This window comes from Micromesistius poutassou (genome assembly GCF_964030765.1).
Source record: "Micromesistius poutassou genome assembly, chromosome: 8".
In the NCBI taxonomy this organism is placed as follows: Eukaryota; Metazoa; Chordata; class Actinopteri; order Gadiformes; family Gadidae; genus Micromesistius; species Micromesistius poutassou.
The window spans coordinates 15,502,515-15,515,935 of record NC_140278.1 but is presented as its reverse complement, the minus strand read 5'-3'; the positions used below and the strand labels follow the sequence as shown (position 1 = coordinate 15,515,935).

The 13,421-nt window shown below is 46.6% G+C and overlaps 1 protein-coding gene across 2 annotated transcripts; it reads left to right on the top strand.

The window, feature by feature from the left end:
- Positions 1 to 187: 187 nt before the first annotated feature.
- On the top strand, positions 188 to 13,165 carry mtf1 (metal-regulatory transcription factor 1). Of its 2 annotated transcripts, none has more exons than XM_084472132.1 (11): positions 188 to 278; positions 1,375 to 1,948; positions 4,737 to 4,975; positions 7,993 to 8,124; positions 9,473 to 9,546; positions 9,751 to 9,884; positions 10,273 to 10,350; positions 10,652 to 10,754; positions 10,848 to 11,548; positions 11,643 to 11,709; positions 12,469 to 13,165. In XM_084472132.1, the coding sequence occupies exons 2-11, from the start codon at positions 1,430 to 1,432 to the stop codon at positions 12,969 to 12,971; spliced, it is 2,550 nt and encodes an 849-aa protein (XP_084328258.1). In that variant the 5' UTR covers positions 188 to 278; positions 1,375 to 1,429; the 3' UTR covers positions 12,972 to 13,165. The 2 variants fall into 2 exon arrangements, with proteins under 2 accessions (XP_084328258.1, XP_084328257.1); XM_084472131.1 differs by having other exon boundaries at positions 10,845 to 11,548.
- The last annotated feature ends 256 nt before the right edge of the window (positions 13,166 to 13,421 follow it).

Sequence of the window (13,421 nt, the reverse complement as noted above, 5' to 3'; positions counted from 1 at the left end):
TATGCATGACATTAATATACACCCTGTCATTTAAAATACAAGTAGATATATTGTATATGTATATTGCCATAATAAGACACAACACGAAACCCCGATGTTGATTAGTTCTTGTGCAGCATTGATTCATGTAATAGACTGGCTAGAGATTTCTTTCCCACAATTCACCACGAGGGGATGTGAGGCCGTCGTGACGTATCATGGCATCCTAGGGAGGGGATGGGAAGAAACTATTAAGCATCCAACGGCATTAAAGATAAACCATCACATTCTCAACCAAGGTAAATATCATGACATTTCCTTTTGGATTCAGTCGGTCTACTATATAGCATATCCAATGCGGTATCGTGAATTCAATGCGAAAACAAATTCGGGCTAAAAAAGGCCGAGGTATCCTATCGTCGACAGTGAAGGAGCAAGCTAGCGGTGGCTAACAGGCGTTAGCGTGTTGGCTAGTTAGCACACCGGCTAGCAGCTCCCAGTCAGCGGTAGTGAATATCGCTTGTTTGATCATGTTAGTGAGATGAAAGGACGTTTAATGTAAGAAACGGGTGTGCATCAGGCCGTTTCTCCTTCCGGTATGACAGACCGAGAGGCTCGTTCACCAGGCACGCCAGAGCACTGTTTGAAGAGGGGCGTCACAGTTAGCTTTAGTTTACTATCATGATTGATGACACATTGGAAGATGCTTCAAGAGAGATAGACATGACACAGTGGTTCTGCTTGTGAACATCGGTTAGACTTTTCTTTGTAGATGGCTAACGTTACCGAGGGTGAAACCGTAGCAATATGTACTGTGCGTGCTTACTACAAGGTTGTAAACAACATTGTCTCGAATGCACACAGTCCTTGAATGTGGCTGTGGCTTGGTGACAGGCATATCTATTCTCTTCTTTGCTGACTGGTGACTTGAGAAGAGAGCTTGGCCTTTTCACCTTCTTATAAGTTGAGGCTACTGTGGCCCGACTTGCTGCTGGCGTCCCGTGACTTCCTCTGAGATTTTATCACTGCAATCAGAAACCTCCAGAAGGTTGGGGATCACACCAGAGACAGAGCTGGATATGTAACATTTAACAATGTAATATTAATGCGATTTCGTCGTTATAACGTTTTCAAATGTTTCTTCTTACATTGTTATAGAATCGGTTCAATTGTATGCTCACAGTATTTTTGGGTTAGGGTTAGATGTTATTTACATGATATTTCAATTGCATAACCTTATTAGTCCGTTCATCGAGCACAATTATAAGGTATTTGAACTTGACTGTGTTCTGCAATGTCATATTTTTTCCTGCACATTGAGGGCTGCCAATGTCATTAGCAAAATGCTCAAATATGCCAAATCTCTGCAACAATGTCTTTTGTATATTCCTCCAGGCACCTACTTCATGAGTGAGCCCTCTTTGCCGAGGCAAGAGTGGCACCTGGTACCATGAGTGAGAATGGCCCTCATACCAAGCCCTCAATGTACTTCGAGGTGGAGGTTGGCCCTCTGGACAGGGACGAGGAGGAGGAGGAAGACGAAGACAAGATCCCCTTCGACAAGGACGACGACGACGACGACGACGACCTGATGGCGGAGCCCTCATCTTCGTCGGGGCGCATATACGACCGCACCACCGTACTCATAGAGCAGGACCCCATCCGCCTGGACGAGGAAGGCGAGGAGGACCACCACCACCACCACCACCACCACTGCGGTGGTGAAGAAGACGGGGTGACCTTCCTCACGGAGGGGGAGGGCGATGAAGATGATGAGGAGCAGGAGGAGCAGCGGTCGCTGGCGTTCATGACCGACGCGGACGGCATGTCCCAAGGCTACGTGCACCACACTATCTCCCCCGACCAGATCCAGTTCATCATCAACCCCGGTAACACGCCCATGCCGCGGAACATCGAGGGCGCCACCCTGACGCTCCACTCGGAGTGTCCCGAGACCAAGCAGAGAGAGGTAGGCTCCAGCCCATCTCCAGTAAAGCTGGGAGTGAAGCACTGAAACCTGTATTGTTTGGGGGTGATCAATAGTTAAGCTTGATGTTTTCTCGTGGTTGAAAGGCTACAGAGAGGTTGTCATTCTTTGCGTTAAGCTACCGTGAGCAACATATTTTGATAAGCATTCTTCATCAGCTGCATTGGTTTCTTTTACACAACACAAGGGTGAGAAGTTAGCTTTTACATCTATAGTGTGGGGTAGTCTGTTCTCCATGACAGCTTGCTCATCACCTCACCTCACTCTAGTTGTTATAATGTCCTGGGTCCACAGACAGTCCATTATGTTGCCAGGTGCCCTGGGAGCTCCAGTGTAAGCTGATGAATAGATGAAACACTCTGATTTGCATATGGTCACTGGGCGGTCTGCCTGCATGCGGTTCTGTGGGCTAGCTAATGTTAAACTCTCTCTTCTGCTATTCAGCACACATTGAGTGGGTTTGGCTCTGCAGCCGAACCAATAAATGGTCCAAATCCCTACTAACTAGGCAGGTTTTGTTTGGTGTTTGTGGCTGTTTTGGTCAGAGCTTTGGCTTCCATTGAAGTACTACATGTCAAGCAGAATGCCACCTTATCAGCAAACTGAATGCCTTTCTCAGGAACAGAGCTCTCCTGCAACTCTTTAGCTTCTAGAGACCTTCACGGATGAAATCAGAGTTGTTGTTGTTTTCCTTGTTGTCATGGTGCTGCCATATTCTGATCTGGGATACGACACAATGCTGTCAGCCCAAGGAAGGCACAAAGTTGATAGAGTTAATAGGGTTAATCAACATATCCTCATTGCATTGCATTTTGTACTCCACAGTGCTGACTGTTGTTTTTAGTTTCTTTACTGTGTTTAGGGGCTGTGTATGGTTTTTTAACACCAGTTCCTTGGTTCCAATACTCAATGAATATATTTTTGGTTCTTAACTTTGAGTGTTAACACCTTGCCCTTAAATAAACCGAAGAAGGAAATTAACCATGGTGAAATCTCTGCTTCAAACTATTCAGCTTTCTGTTCAGTTTCATTTTCTCTTTTTGTCCCCTTGTTGTTCTTCAGATTGAGAGCTGCAAGGACTGTTTGGAATCAACAGTGTAATAAAGTGTTGGTTTTGTTCTGCTGTGGAATACCCAGTTTAAAGCCTCCACTCCAACCCACAAGCATAAATCCTGAAATTCCTAAAGTTATCCTTTAATGTTAATGTGAAAAATAATTCTGCATACATTATGGTGTCCGTAAGCAGTGGTTGACAGGGTCCGAATAATAAGTAATGGAAAAGGGTTGAGATCAGGCTCCTGCGAGGTTCCAATTATAGCTTTTTGTACTCGGTGTAATGGGTGTGTATTTATTCAGTCATTTTGCAGACTCTTTTTCGAGCACCCTAACCACTACGCTAACCTGCCCTCCCTCCTTTTAAATATGCATAGTTCGACACATTCGTTTTTGGTTTTAGTGGTTTCAGTTGCCTCACAGATAGTGCTTTTGAGTGTTGAACATTGAGTGTACGGCCCAGCCTGTAATGTATTAAACATGATTATATTGCTTTCCCTTTCCCTGCTTCGTTAGTGGGCGGCAGCAGCACGACCTGTCCTGTTTAAAGCAAGAGAGGGATGGGAGGACCATCACGACGGTGTGGGATACTGAGGCTGTACTGAGTTAATGATCTGTAGCGCAGTAGCTGCCAAACTGTCGCCCCATGCGCACTAGCATAACCAGGAAGCTAGTTACCACAGCTATGTGTTCAATTGGATATGGTTTCATGCTAGGTAATCCATCCTTGAAATTGAAGCAAGCTAAAAATATGTGGTAGAATAATCCTAAAATCAACTCGGTAAGATGGAAGGGAATGAGTTTGTGGTTTTTGGGAATGAAAGCTTGGTGCTCGGTTTTTATGTTTTAATGTGATTATGACATTAACTCATTTAATTTGCTTCTGCTGACTGTTTGAGGTGGGGGGGGTGCGGGATCTGTTAGACTGTGCATGCCATCCATTGATACAAAGTCACGGAAATGACCTACGTTTAAATCCAGACTGCTACTGACGGTGTGGCTGCTTCTTGTGTGAACGCATCCCTGAAAGCACGGAGGATGGTAATGCAACAGAACACCTGGAGCATGTTTGTGTAAAGGACGTAAACGTGTCCATGTGTCCCCATCGGCCTGGTTCTTGCATAACGTCTGATGCTTTGTCCCCCTAAGAGGAGAGGGCACTGCCGGTGTCTGCTGTGGCCGTGGGGCCTCTAGTACAAAGCCAGGGTAGAGTGGGGCCCTGCAACAGGCCGCAGGACAGGGGGCAGCTCGTCGTAGGACACAAGAGCCTGGCACTGGGGCTGTCATCTGTTCTCACTGGCCTGACAGCTCCAGACAGATTACCTTCCAGAGGTTTGCTAGGCAGGTCACTGTACACAAAGGGTGTCTGATATTTTGACCAAAAGTAGACAGAAGGAGGACTGAAGGCTTCCAAAATGCTGGGAAAGAGCAGGTGGGTCGAGTTTGCCCAAGATGGCTTGAGAACTACAGACTATTTAAATGTTCATTCAGGAGACTTAGAACTAATTAGTACTATGTGTATGTATTTGAATCATTGTAGGACATTATAAGAAGGTAGACTATGGTGTTTCAACCAATAACTTTCGGTCAGTGGTCAGACACCCTAACCACCACACTATCCTGCCCATAATCAAACTTTTTTTATTAATATTAACCTTACAACATGGAAGTACCCCAGAGCCCTACAGCCTGTCTCTCTGTGTCCCCTTCCCCCCAGGTGAAGCGCTATCAGTGCATGTTTGAGGGCTGCACACGGACCTACAGCACGGCGGGGAACCTGCGCACACATCAGAAGACCCACCGGGGGGAGTACACGTTTGTTTGCAACCAGCAGGGCTGTGGAAAGGCCTTCCTAACCTCCTATAGCCTCAAGATCCACGTGCGCGTCCACACCAAGGAGAAGCCCTTTGAGTGCAACGTGCAGGGCTGTGAAAAGGCCTTCAACACGCTCTACAGGTAAGGCCTGTGCACTAACACGGTACCACCTGGCCCGTTTGGGAGTCTCCTTTCTTTACTTGCTCACATCAGGCATGGCTGGGGGGTTTATGTGTTGATGTTCTACCACTTACTGGTCAAACCACCATATTGTACCAATTTTAAAGGTGACATATTATACAGACAGGTTTGAGTGTGATTAGCTGTTACAAGCCATTTTGAAAATCTGCCTCTTCTGACATCATAGGTGGGTGTGTTTTTCTGTTTCGTTGTTGATGCTTCTTGTTCGGTTTATAAAACTATTCTTCGAGGGGCCCTCCAAAGATCTTTTCAGTGAAGGTACAACCCCTAATGGCTTTAACATTTTATTTACACCGGAATGCACAGAAATTCTCTTTACGTGCATATTTTAGTTCCAACACTTTTGTCTTTGTGCCATTAACTGGTTTTCAAAAGTGTCAGTGGTAAGTGTTATTCTTGTACAGAAGGAAGAGCATGTCCCCTGCTCATAGGTAGAGTGACGCAACACTTTGTATTGCTCATGTCCTTTCTCGCACAAGCTACTATTGGCTTTGGTTGGTTCTCAACAGAACTGGTGGTGCTATCTGAAAGTGAGCCAATTCTGACAACTGAAAACATGGGATTTACTTTATTTTGGCAAGTGCCACTTCCTCTGGCAAGGGTTTTGGTTTACTTTTACTTTTATGCCAGGCTCGAGAATGGAGGGCTGGATAATGAGAGGATGGATCCAGGGTATCCATCCCATGTGTTCATTCAAAAGGCTTCCCTCTCCCACTGGGTTTCAGGGAGATGTTTGATGGCCCTTTTAGGGGTTGGGGTGAGGGGGTATCTGCCAGAGTGGACCTACAAAGCAGTCTTTGATGATAGTTATTAGGATCTGTATGCAAATTAGCTGTCTGGTCTTTGGACCTGAAGGTACACCAAATGGTAAATATTTGTCTGGACTGTTTCAGAGCCAACGTGGTCTGTCGGAGCCAAGACTCTCCATTATGACCACTCTCATTTTCTTTTGGTCCTTTATTCGTTATGTGCCTGATGTAAAGGTCCCTTTGCCTTACCTACGTGGGTCTTTAGACATGCAAGTGTCAACATTTATTATAAAGTGTCATTATAAAAAATATGGCAGGCCGCAGTAGTCTAGGTAATTAATGGGAAACAAATGGGAAACAAATCTAATCATACCAGTGGTGAGTCCTGTGTTTTTTTTCATAGATTAGACTTTTCTGAAGATGGGAGCTTTGAGTTCAGACTAGCAGGTCAATAGCGTCAATGTTAAAATTATTTGACATTTTGTTGTTTATTGCCTATTATGAGCTGATGATTATTCTCCCTACAACTTTACTTTACCACATCTTGTTTACAATTGTTTACAAATATCTATATATCGAATCATGAAACAAATATTGTGTATGGTATAGAATCATGAGCTGAGTAAATCATCACACCCCAAATACTCCAGGGTCCAAAATAGTTAGACTTAATTAACCTAGTTCAGCTTTTCCCCTTACCATCATCCCTGCCCATCGCAAAGTAGAACATTGGACAACTCTGTCCACTAGGCTTGGGTGATATCCATGTTTTTACACATTCATACCTTCTTGACATTTTTCAGAGGTATAAGGTATACGTGTAAAGGATATATATAATTTAAAAAATCACATAATAGCTGATCTGCTGTCATTGTAGCATGTATGACATTGTCTAGCTGTACTGTTTGTCTAATATGCACTTTGCCAACTTGGACCAGACTCAGTGTATTCTTGTGTCCCACAGAATAATGAATAGAGATCATGGAGCATAAGTGCCCTTCTTCCATCGATTCAGTCCAAATCTCAACGAGTACTTTTGCACTTGCTTTATTTTAAGTCTGCAATAGATTCCACCAATGTACAAATATGGAATGTGAGTGGAACCTGTATTATAAGTCTATATGCGTTACGCCCACACCAGAGCTCCACTGGCCACACAGTATTTTACCTGCTTTATACTGTTGTAGTGCTAGTGGGATACACTTCTAAACAGCGATTGTAATCCATTGTGGATATTTTGAAACATGAGCCTGGTTGAAAGCGTTTTAGCAAGGCTCTTGTTGTTTAGGGCAGGGTACTTCGTGATTCACCTCTGTTGAACTATTGATCAAACGAAGGCTCTATAGAGAGTAGTGCTGCTGCCTGACTCCTGGGAAGATAGATCTCTAGACACACGGGACTCCTACCGGTGATCAAGTCTTTAGTCCCCGCGTCAGATCGCTGTAATTCAGAGGCTAAATATCTGTTGAATATCCAATATCTTGCTGACTTTAAATGATATATACTTTCAAACTACATACATGTGTGATTGTTTTGAAACACCACCACATCAGCAGGATGCTGCTATACATGTCACTTTCAGTTTTCATGGCGGGACGTTCCAGGTGGGCGATCATTATCAAACTGGGGAACTCCGCCCACCCGGGCCAGCCCATAATAATATTTGTTGGTGAACAAAGCTATTTAAGTCCCAACAATAATGCAATGGCTTTATTTTGGACTATGTAAATATATACCCTGCTTCAAAACTTATAAATAAAATATATGTACCATATATAAATATATATAGACATAACAAAAAATGTTTAATAGAAGGAGGGTCATCATACCTGCAGTATTTCTGAATACTTGTGTATACCGGTATATCGCCCAAGCCTACTTCCCTGTGTGAATGTAGTAATTATGTAAGTACTTTGTTTCTAGAGTGGATAGACAAGCCCTATATACCATACCGATGTATCATGAAACGCAGCATTGAATTAGTAGTCTTCAATGAGATTTGGCCCATTTTTATCATCACACCGAAACGTAAATGAGCAGGTCTTGTGTGCTCCCTCCACATTGCAACACTGTCTGGGCCTGTTTGTCCGTCGGTTATTAGACTTTCCCCGCAGTTAAGCCAGTGTTAAGGAATCCTTCCTCCAAACCCAGCATTGAGCGAGTTGGTCCTCCATATGTGTTGTTAATGAAAGTGTCTGTGCTCTGCAGGCTCAAGGCCCACCAGAGACTCCACACGGGCAAGACGTTCAACTGTGAATCAGAGGGCTGCACCAAGTACTTCACCACACTCAGTGATCTGAGGAAGCACATCCGCACCCACACTGGGGAGAAGCCATTCCGGTGAGTAATGCCCCCCTGTCTCCAGGTTTTGATCCCACCCTAGGGAAAAGGCTGTGTTCCCACTGAAGGGAATAAAGCAGCTCTTCGGTTGTCCTAAGGGCACGATTCTCTCGGTCCATTTGGACCAGAATGATTACACTACCGGGGGGGATCCTGGGTGTTGGTGAGCTTAAAGTGCTGGATGTGTCCCATCTGTAATGCTTAACATAGTCGTGATGGTTGTTTTCATGATGGACTCCTGCAGGCACACCTAGCTAGATGTAATTTATTTAAATTAGGAATATATAAGATTATCTATACATGGAAGTGAAAAGGTTCTGTTGGATTGGTTACCGGTTAACAACCGGAAATATATGAAGTGACCGTAGGAGAGTTTACTGGTGTCGGATGCAGAAGGCTACTTGCATAGTCGAATCTGATTCGTCATGACCGACCCATTGTCAACTGTAAGGCTGTAGTTAAGCAAAGAAAATCTTCAACCAATCAATCCCGCTCGGGAAACATCACAATATGGTTGGACATGACCAGGCTCATTCACAATATGACGACACTGAACATTGTCATGTTCATGTCCACATCTGCATTCAATTTGACAGAAAATATAGGCTTGAAAAAGAAGGAAGTAGTACTGCACACTCCGAGATACGAGGTTTTATTGAGGTGGTAACGTTTCGGCCGAACTGGCCTTCCGTGATCTGAGGAAGGCCAGCTCGGCTGAAACGTTACCACCTCAATAAAACCTTGTAACTCGGAATGTGCGGTACTACTTCTTTCTTTTTCAAGTTTTGGCCCAGGCCCTCTTGATCTGGTGTGCGTTTGCATCTCTCCCATAAAGAAAATATAGGCTACCATTAGCCTAATATACTATAAACAGGCTCATGTATAATAAAGTAATGAACGCATGTATGGAATCAAACTTGGCACTCTTGCTGGAGCCGGAGAGATGGTTCTGTCTGATTACGCATTGGTATTCACTTCAGATCATTACAATCCATTGGCAGTTTGACTGATTTACCAATCAGTGGACTTTTTTTATGATTGTTTCCCGGAATAAATTGCATAATGTCCGTAATGTCTGAGCATAACCGAGCCAAATTCAAACCAAACATAAATGACAATATTTGAAAATAATCTTTAATTCTTTTTAGATGCTTACTATTATGTACATAGGAAACTAAATTACATACTTGGAAAGCTATTGTGGATTTTAGATTTCAGTGGCTCTGATTGCATTTTACTTTTGTCAATATTTTGTTGTTGTGGTTTGCTGGTTTACCCTGAAGCACTTGCTTGCACTGTATGTAAGAAACAGTCATTATACCTTTTTTAAATTAATTTCTCCCTCTAGGTGTGACCACGATGGTTGTGGAAAGGCCTTTGCTGCCAGTCATCATCTCAAAACACACGTACGGACACATACAGGTACATGTATACCTGTAGTGACTGATTTAATTTCATGCATGGAAAGTCCATCTGGGACAAATTTACTTTTCATGAACAAATGTCTGTATCCATAGCAACATATTATTGTAATCCGTGTTACTCACTCAAAGATAACAAAACCTGGCACGGGACGGTCTGTTAAAGTGCAGCAACACTCATTCAATTCTTCGCTTGTCTCTGAAGGGGAGAAGCCGTTCAACTGCCCCAGCGACGGCTGTGAGAAAACGTTCAGCAGCCAGTACAGTCTGAAGAGCCACATCAGGGGCCACGGAAAGGGCCAGCCCTTTACCGTTACACTCAGCCACCCACTGTCTGAGGTAGGAGAGCCCTGTGCGTCTGTCCCTCTCTCCGTCTGACTGTCTGAGGTAATAAGACAACCAGGCCCTGTCTGTCTGTCTGAGGTACGAGAGCCCTGTCCGTCTGTCTGAGGTAACCATCAACCAGGCCCTGTCTGTCTGAGGTAACCATGATAATAATTAGATGGTATACTATGCTTCCGAAATGTGAGTATCTATATTTGGCAAGGATTGTTAAGGATAGGACTTGGAGGTTTGCTATTTTCACTATTATTATCAATATTGTAGTGTCGTGGTTGGATATGTCTATGTCATGCTTGAGAGTATATTAGAAGTAAATATGCTGACAGTTAAAAAGTCCTAATTTTCATTGATTAGTTAATTGGTGCCTGTTTGTCTCTAATCGTAGGATGCCAATCACTCACTGTGCCTCAGTGACCTAAGCCTCATCTCCACTGACTCTGAGCTCAGAGAAAACATCAACAACGTAAGTCTCAGCTGTAATAATAGTTGTCTAACTAGGTTGAATAAGATTGACTATTAAGTTGGATTTATTTGGCAGGTGCTTTTATCCAAAGAAGCGTGCAGTGAACTTTTTTTAGACAGAAATGTGAAAATGAGCAGGTGAGGTTAAGGCATCTTGCACAGGGATGTCCACAGTCTGACTGGACAAGGATCATGCCCACACCTTAACCACTGGGCTACTACCTAATGCAGAATGGTGTTGTACTTGGCTGGCCTGTGCTGCCCTTGGTGACCTCTAAATGACCTTGTGAATTGTGTTCTAGGCTCAGAACTTGGACCTGAACAACGTGACGCCCATCAAGATCTTTGAGCTCATGTTCCAGAGTCCGGAGAACAGCGTGAGTCAGGACGACGGGCCTTCACACGGTACGTGGTGTTTCTCCTCTGGACCACGTGCGATCTCCAGGTTTCCGTTTCCTCTGACTGACCCGCTGGGCTCTCTCCTCCTGTCCCCAGAAGGCCTGGTGGAGTCCTTCATCCTGGAGACCAGTACTCGGCCGGGGGGAGGCGACGGCTCCTCCATCCTCTCCTTCTCCTTCAGCCCCGCCTCCCCCCGCCCCCACAGCACCATGCCGGACACCTCCCACGCCCACGCCTCATGCTGTCAGACCCCCACCCCAAGCTGTACGCAGGCGAGCTCCTCCCCCTCCGCCCCCATACCAGGCGCTCCGCCGGCCCCCGACGTGCCTGACCCGCCCTCGGCCCTGCCCCCGCCCGCCGCCCACACCCATCCCCCGCCCGCCTCCGCTGGCGAACTGGTGGTGCAGCAGCCCCCGGCCCAGGCCCTGGCCTCAGCCCTGCCCCAGCACTTCGTCACCCTACCGCCTTCCTACCTGCAGCCAGATGGCCAGCCCACCCAGACCACCCCCCCTCCTCTGGGACCCCCTGTTGCAACGGCTCCGGCCCCAGCTCTGGCCCCCCCGGCCTCTGCTCCCTCCACCCTTCCAGCCGCAGCCGCAGAGGCCCTACCGGCAGCGGCGTCTCACCCCATAACGGTCCCCTCCATCCCCATCGCTGTCCCAAGCTTGGCCCCCACCCCCACCACCTTCACCATAGCCCCCACGCAGAGCCTGCTGCAGCCCAGCCTGGTCATGTCCGACCAGAACCTCCAGTGGATCCTGAGCAGCGCCGCCAACAGCCAGCAGAACCCTGATCAAGCGGTAGGCTGATGTCTGTGGTTGTTTTTCTGCGGCTGCTTTGTGTTTGGCTGTGAGATCTGTGTTTGATGTGTTCTGGTCCATGTCTCCACAACAGCACCAAGGAGCTCCGAAGGTAGAGAAGGTCTTCTTTACCACCGCCATTCCAGTAGGCGGCAGCGCAGGTAAGAACCCACTCAAAAGTGGGGACTGTTCAGCCAAAAGCCCAGCTTTGAGCTTAGTAATTCCCTGGGTATAGCTCTCCCGAATACCATTTTTTGGGCTCTGGAGCAACAGAAAATATTCAAAGCTTTGGTGCTTCTTGGCAAAATCAACTTAATTGCAGAGATTAAAGAATTGAACTGGATCAACGTCCTGGGTCTCTCCATATCGTGCCACAAAATTGGGGTCCAAGCAAGCAGTGTGCAATATTGGAGGTTGCGTTATATCGATGCCTGTTATAGCGAAGTTTAAGTGTATAGTCCTGTTTTTTCACACCGTCAAACAGCAGCCTTCACATTTTTGGCACACTGTCTTTGTCTTGTCGTCACTCAATTTAAAGTGTTCCCACACAGCTGAGGGCATTTTGGGCATTTTGTCTTCCTTAACAAGCAAGGTGAACTGAAGTGTGACGTTATTTTCGTTGCTGTGAGTGATGCCAGGCGCCCAAGCTGAGCTGGTATATATTTCCACATTAATGCAAATAAAAGGTACAAATATAGTAAAAACTGAGTACCTACTCATCAAACAAATAATTTGGTCAAGCACTAGTACTAGAAAGGCCCTCAGAATGATTCATTATTGTTATTTTATCGTCATTAAGTGTGTGTGTGTGTGTGTGTGTGTGTGTGTGTGTGTGTGTGTGTGTGTGTGTGTGTGTGTGTGTGTGTGTGTGTGTGTGTGTGTGTGTGTGTGTGTGTGTGTGTGTGTGTGTGTCCGCGCAGGCAGCTCGGTGCAGCAAATTGGTCTCAGTCTGCCCGTCATCATCATCAAGCAGGAGGAGTCGTGCCAGTGTCAGTGTGCATGCCGAGACACCGTTAAGGACAGAGCCCCTCCCACTGCCGCGTTACCCCGGCAACAACCCCCTGACCCTGCGCCGCCACCTCCTCCTCCTCCTCCTCCTCCACCACCCCCACCTCCAACGCTGCCACTGGAGCCATCGCAGCATGCAGCCTCCTCTTCACCCTCCTCATGCGGTCTCCCTCCATCTTCCTCCCAGCCGGCGGATGTGGTCCTGGGGGTCTCCTCCTCCTCCTCTCCTTCGCAGACGTTGACCAACATAGACGTGTCGGACTTCCTGTCGCTGCAAAGCCCCGAGGCGGCGGCCAACATGGCGGCCCTGCTCCTCGTCGCTGAGGAATTCAACATGGCTGCCGACAGCGCCAGCGGAGGCGGCGGAGGCGGCAGAGGTGGTGGTAGCGGCGGCGGTGGAGAGGGGAATGCTTGAGTCCCATCGCCGTGCTCGTGGCTCCATCCTCTCCGACTCACGCTTTTCCACCGTGGCAGTGGCGCGCGCCGCCGTACCCCTGCAGTGCATTCTGGGTCTCATTCCACAGGAGCTCCGAAATCAAATGAACCGCGTGTTGTTCAGCTGCATCATTAGTGCTCGTGTGTTACTTCTGAATGGGGAGGGGGGGCACAAAGCGGGGTTGGGGGGGTGGGGGGTGGGGGGGGGAGGGAGACTTGGATAGCTCTAGCATATCCATTCATAAGCCCTCCCCCCACCCCACCCCACCCCTATGATGAATGAAGTTCCTGTTGTCTAAGCACTGAAAATCTATTGAAATTCCATTACGAGGAGTGAACTTGAAAAGACTGAACTCAACCTGAAGCTTTTTATTGACTATCCTAGTACTGTACCGTGGGAACAGAATGCACAGTGAGGGGGTGGATGGAT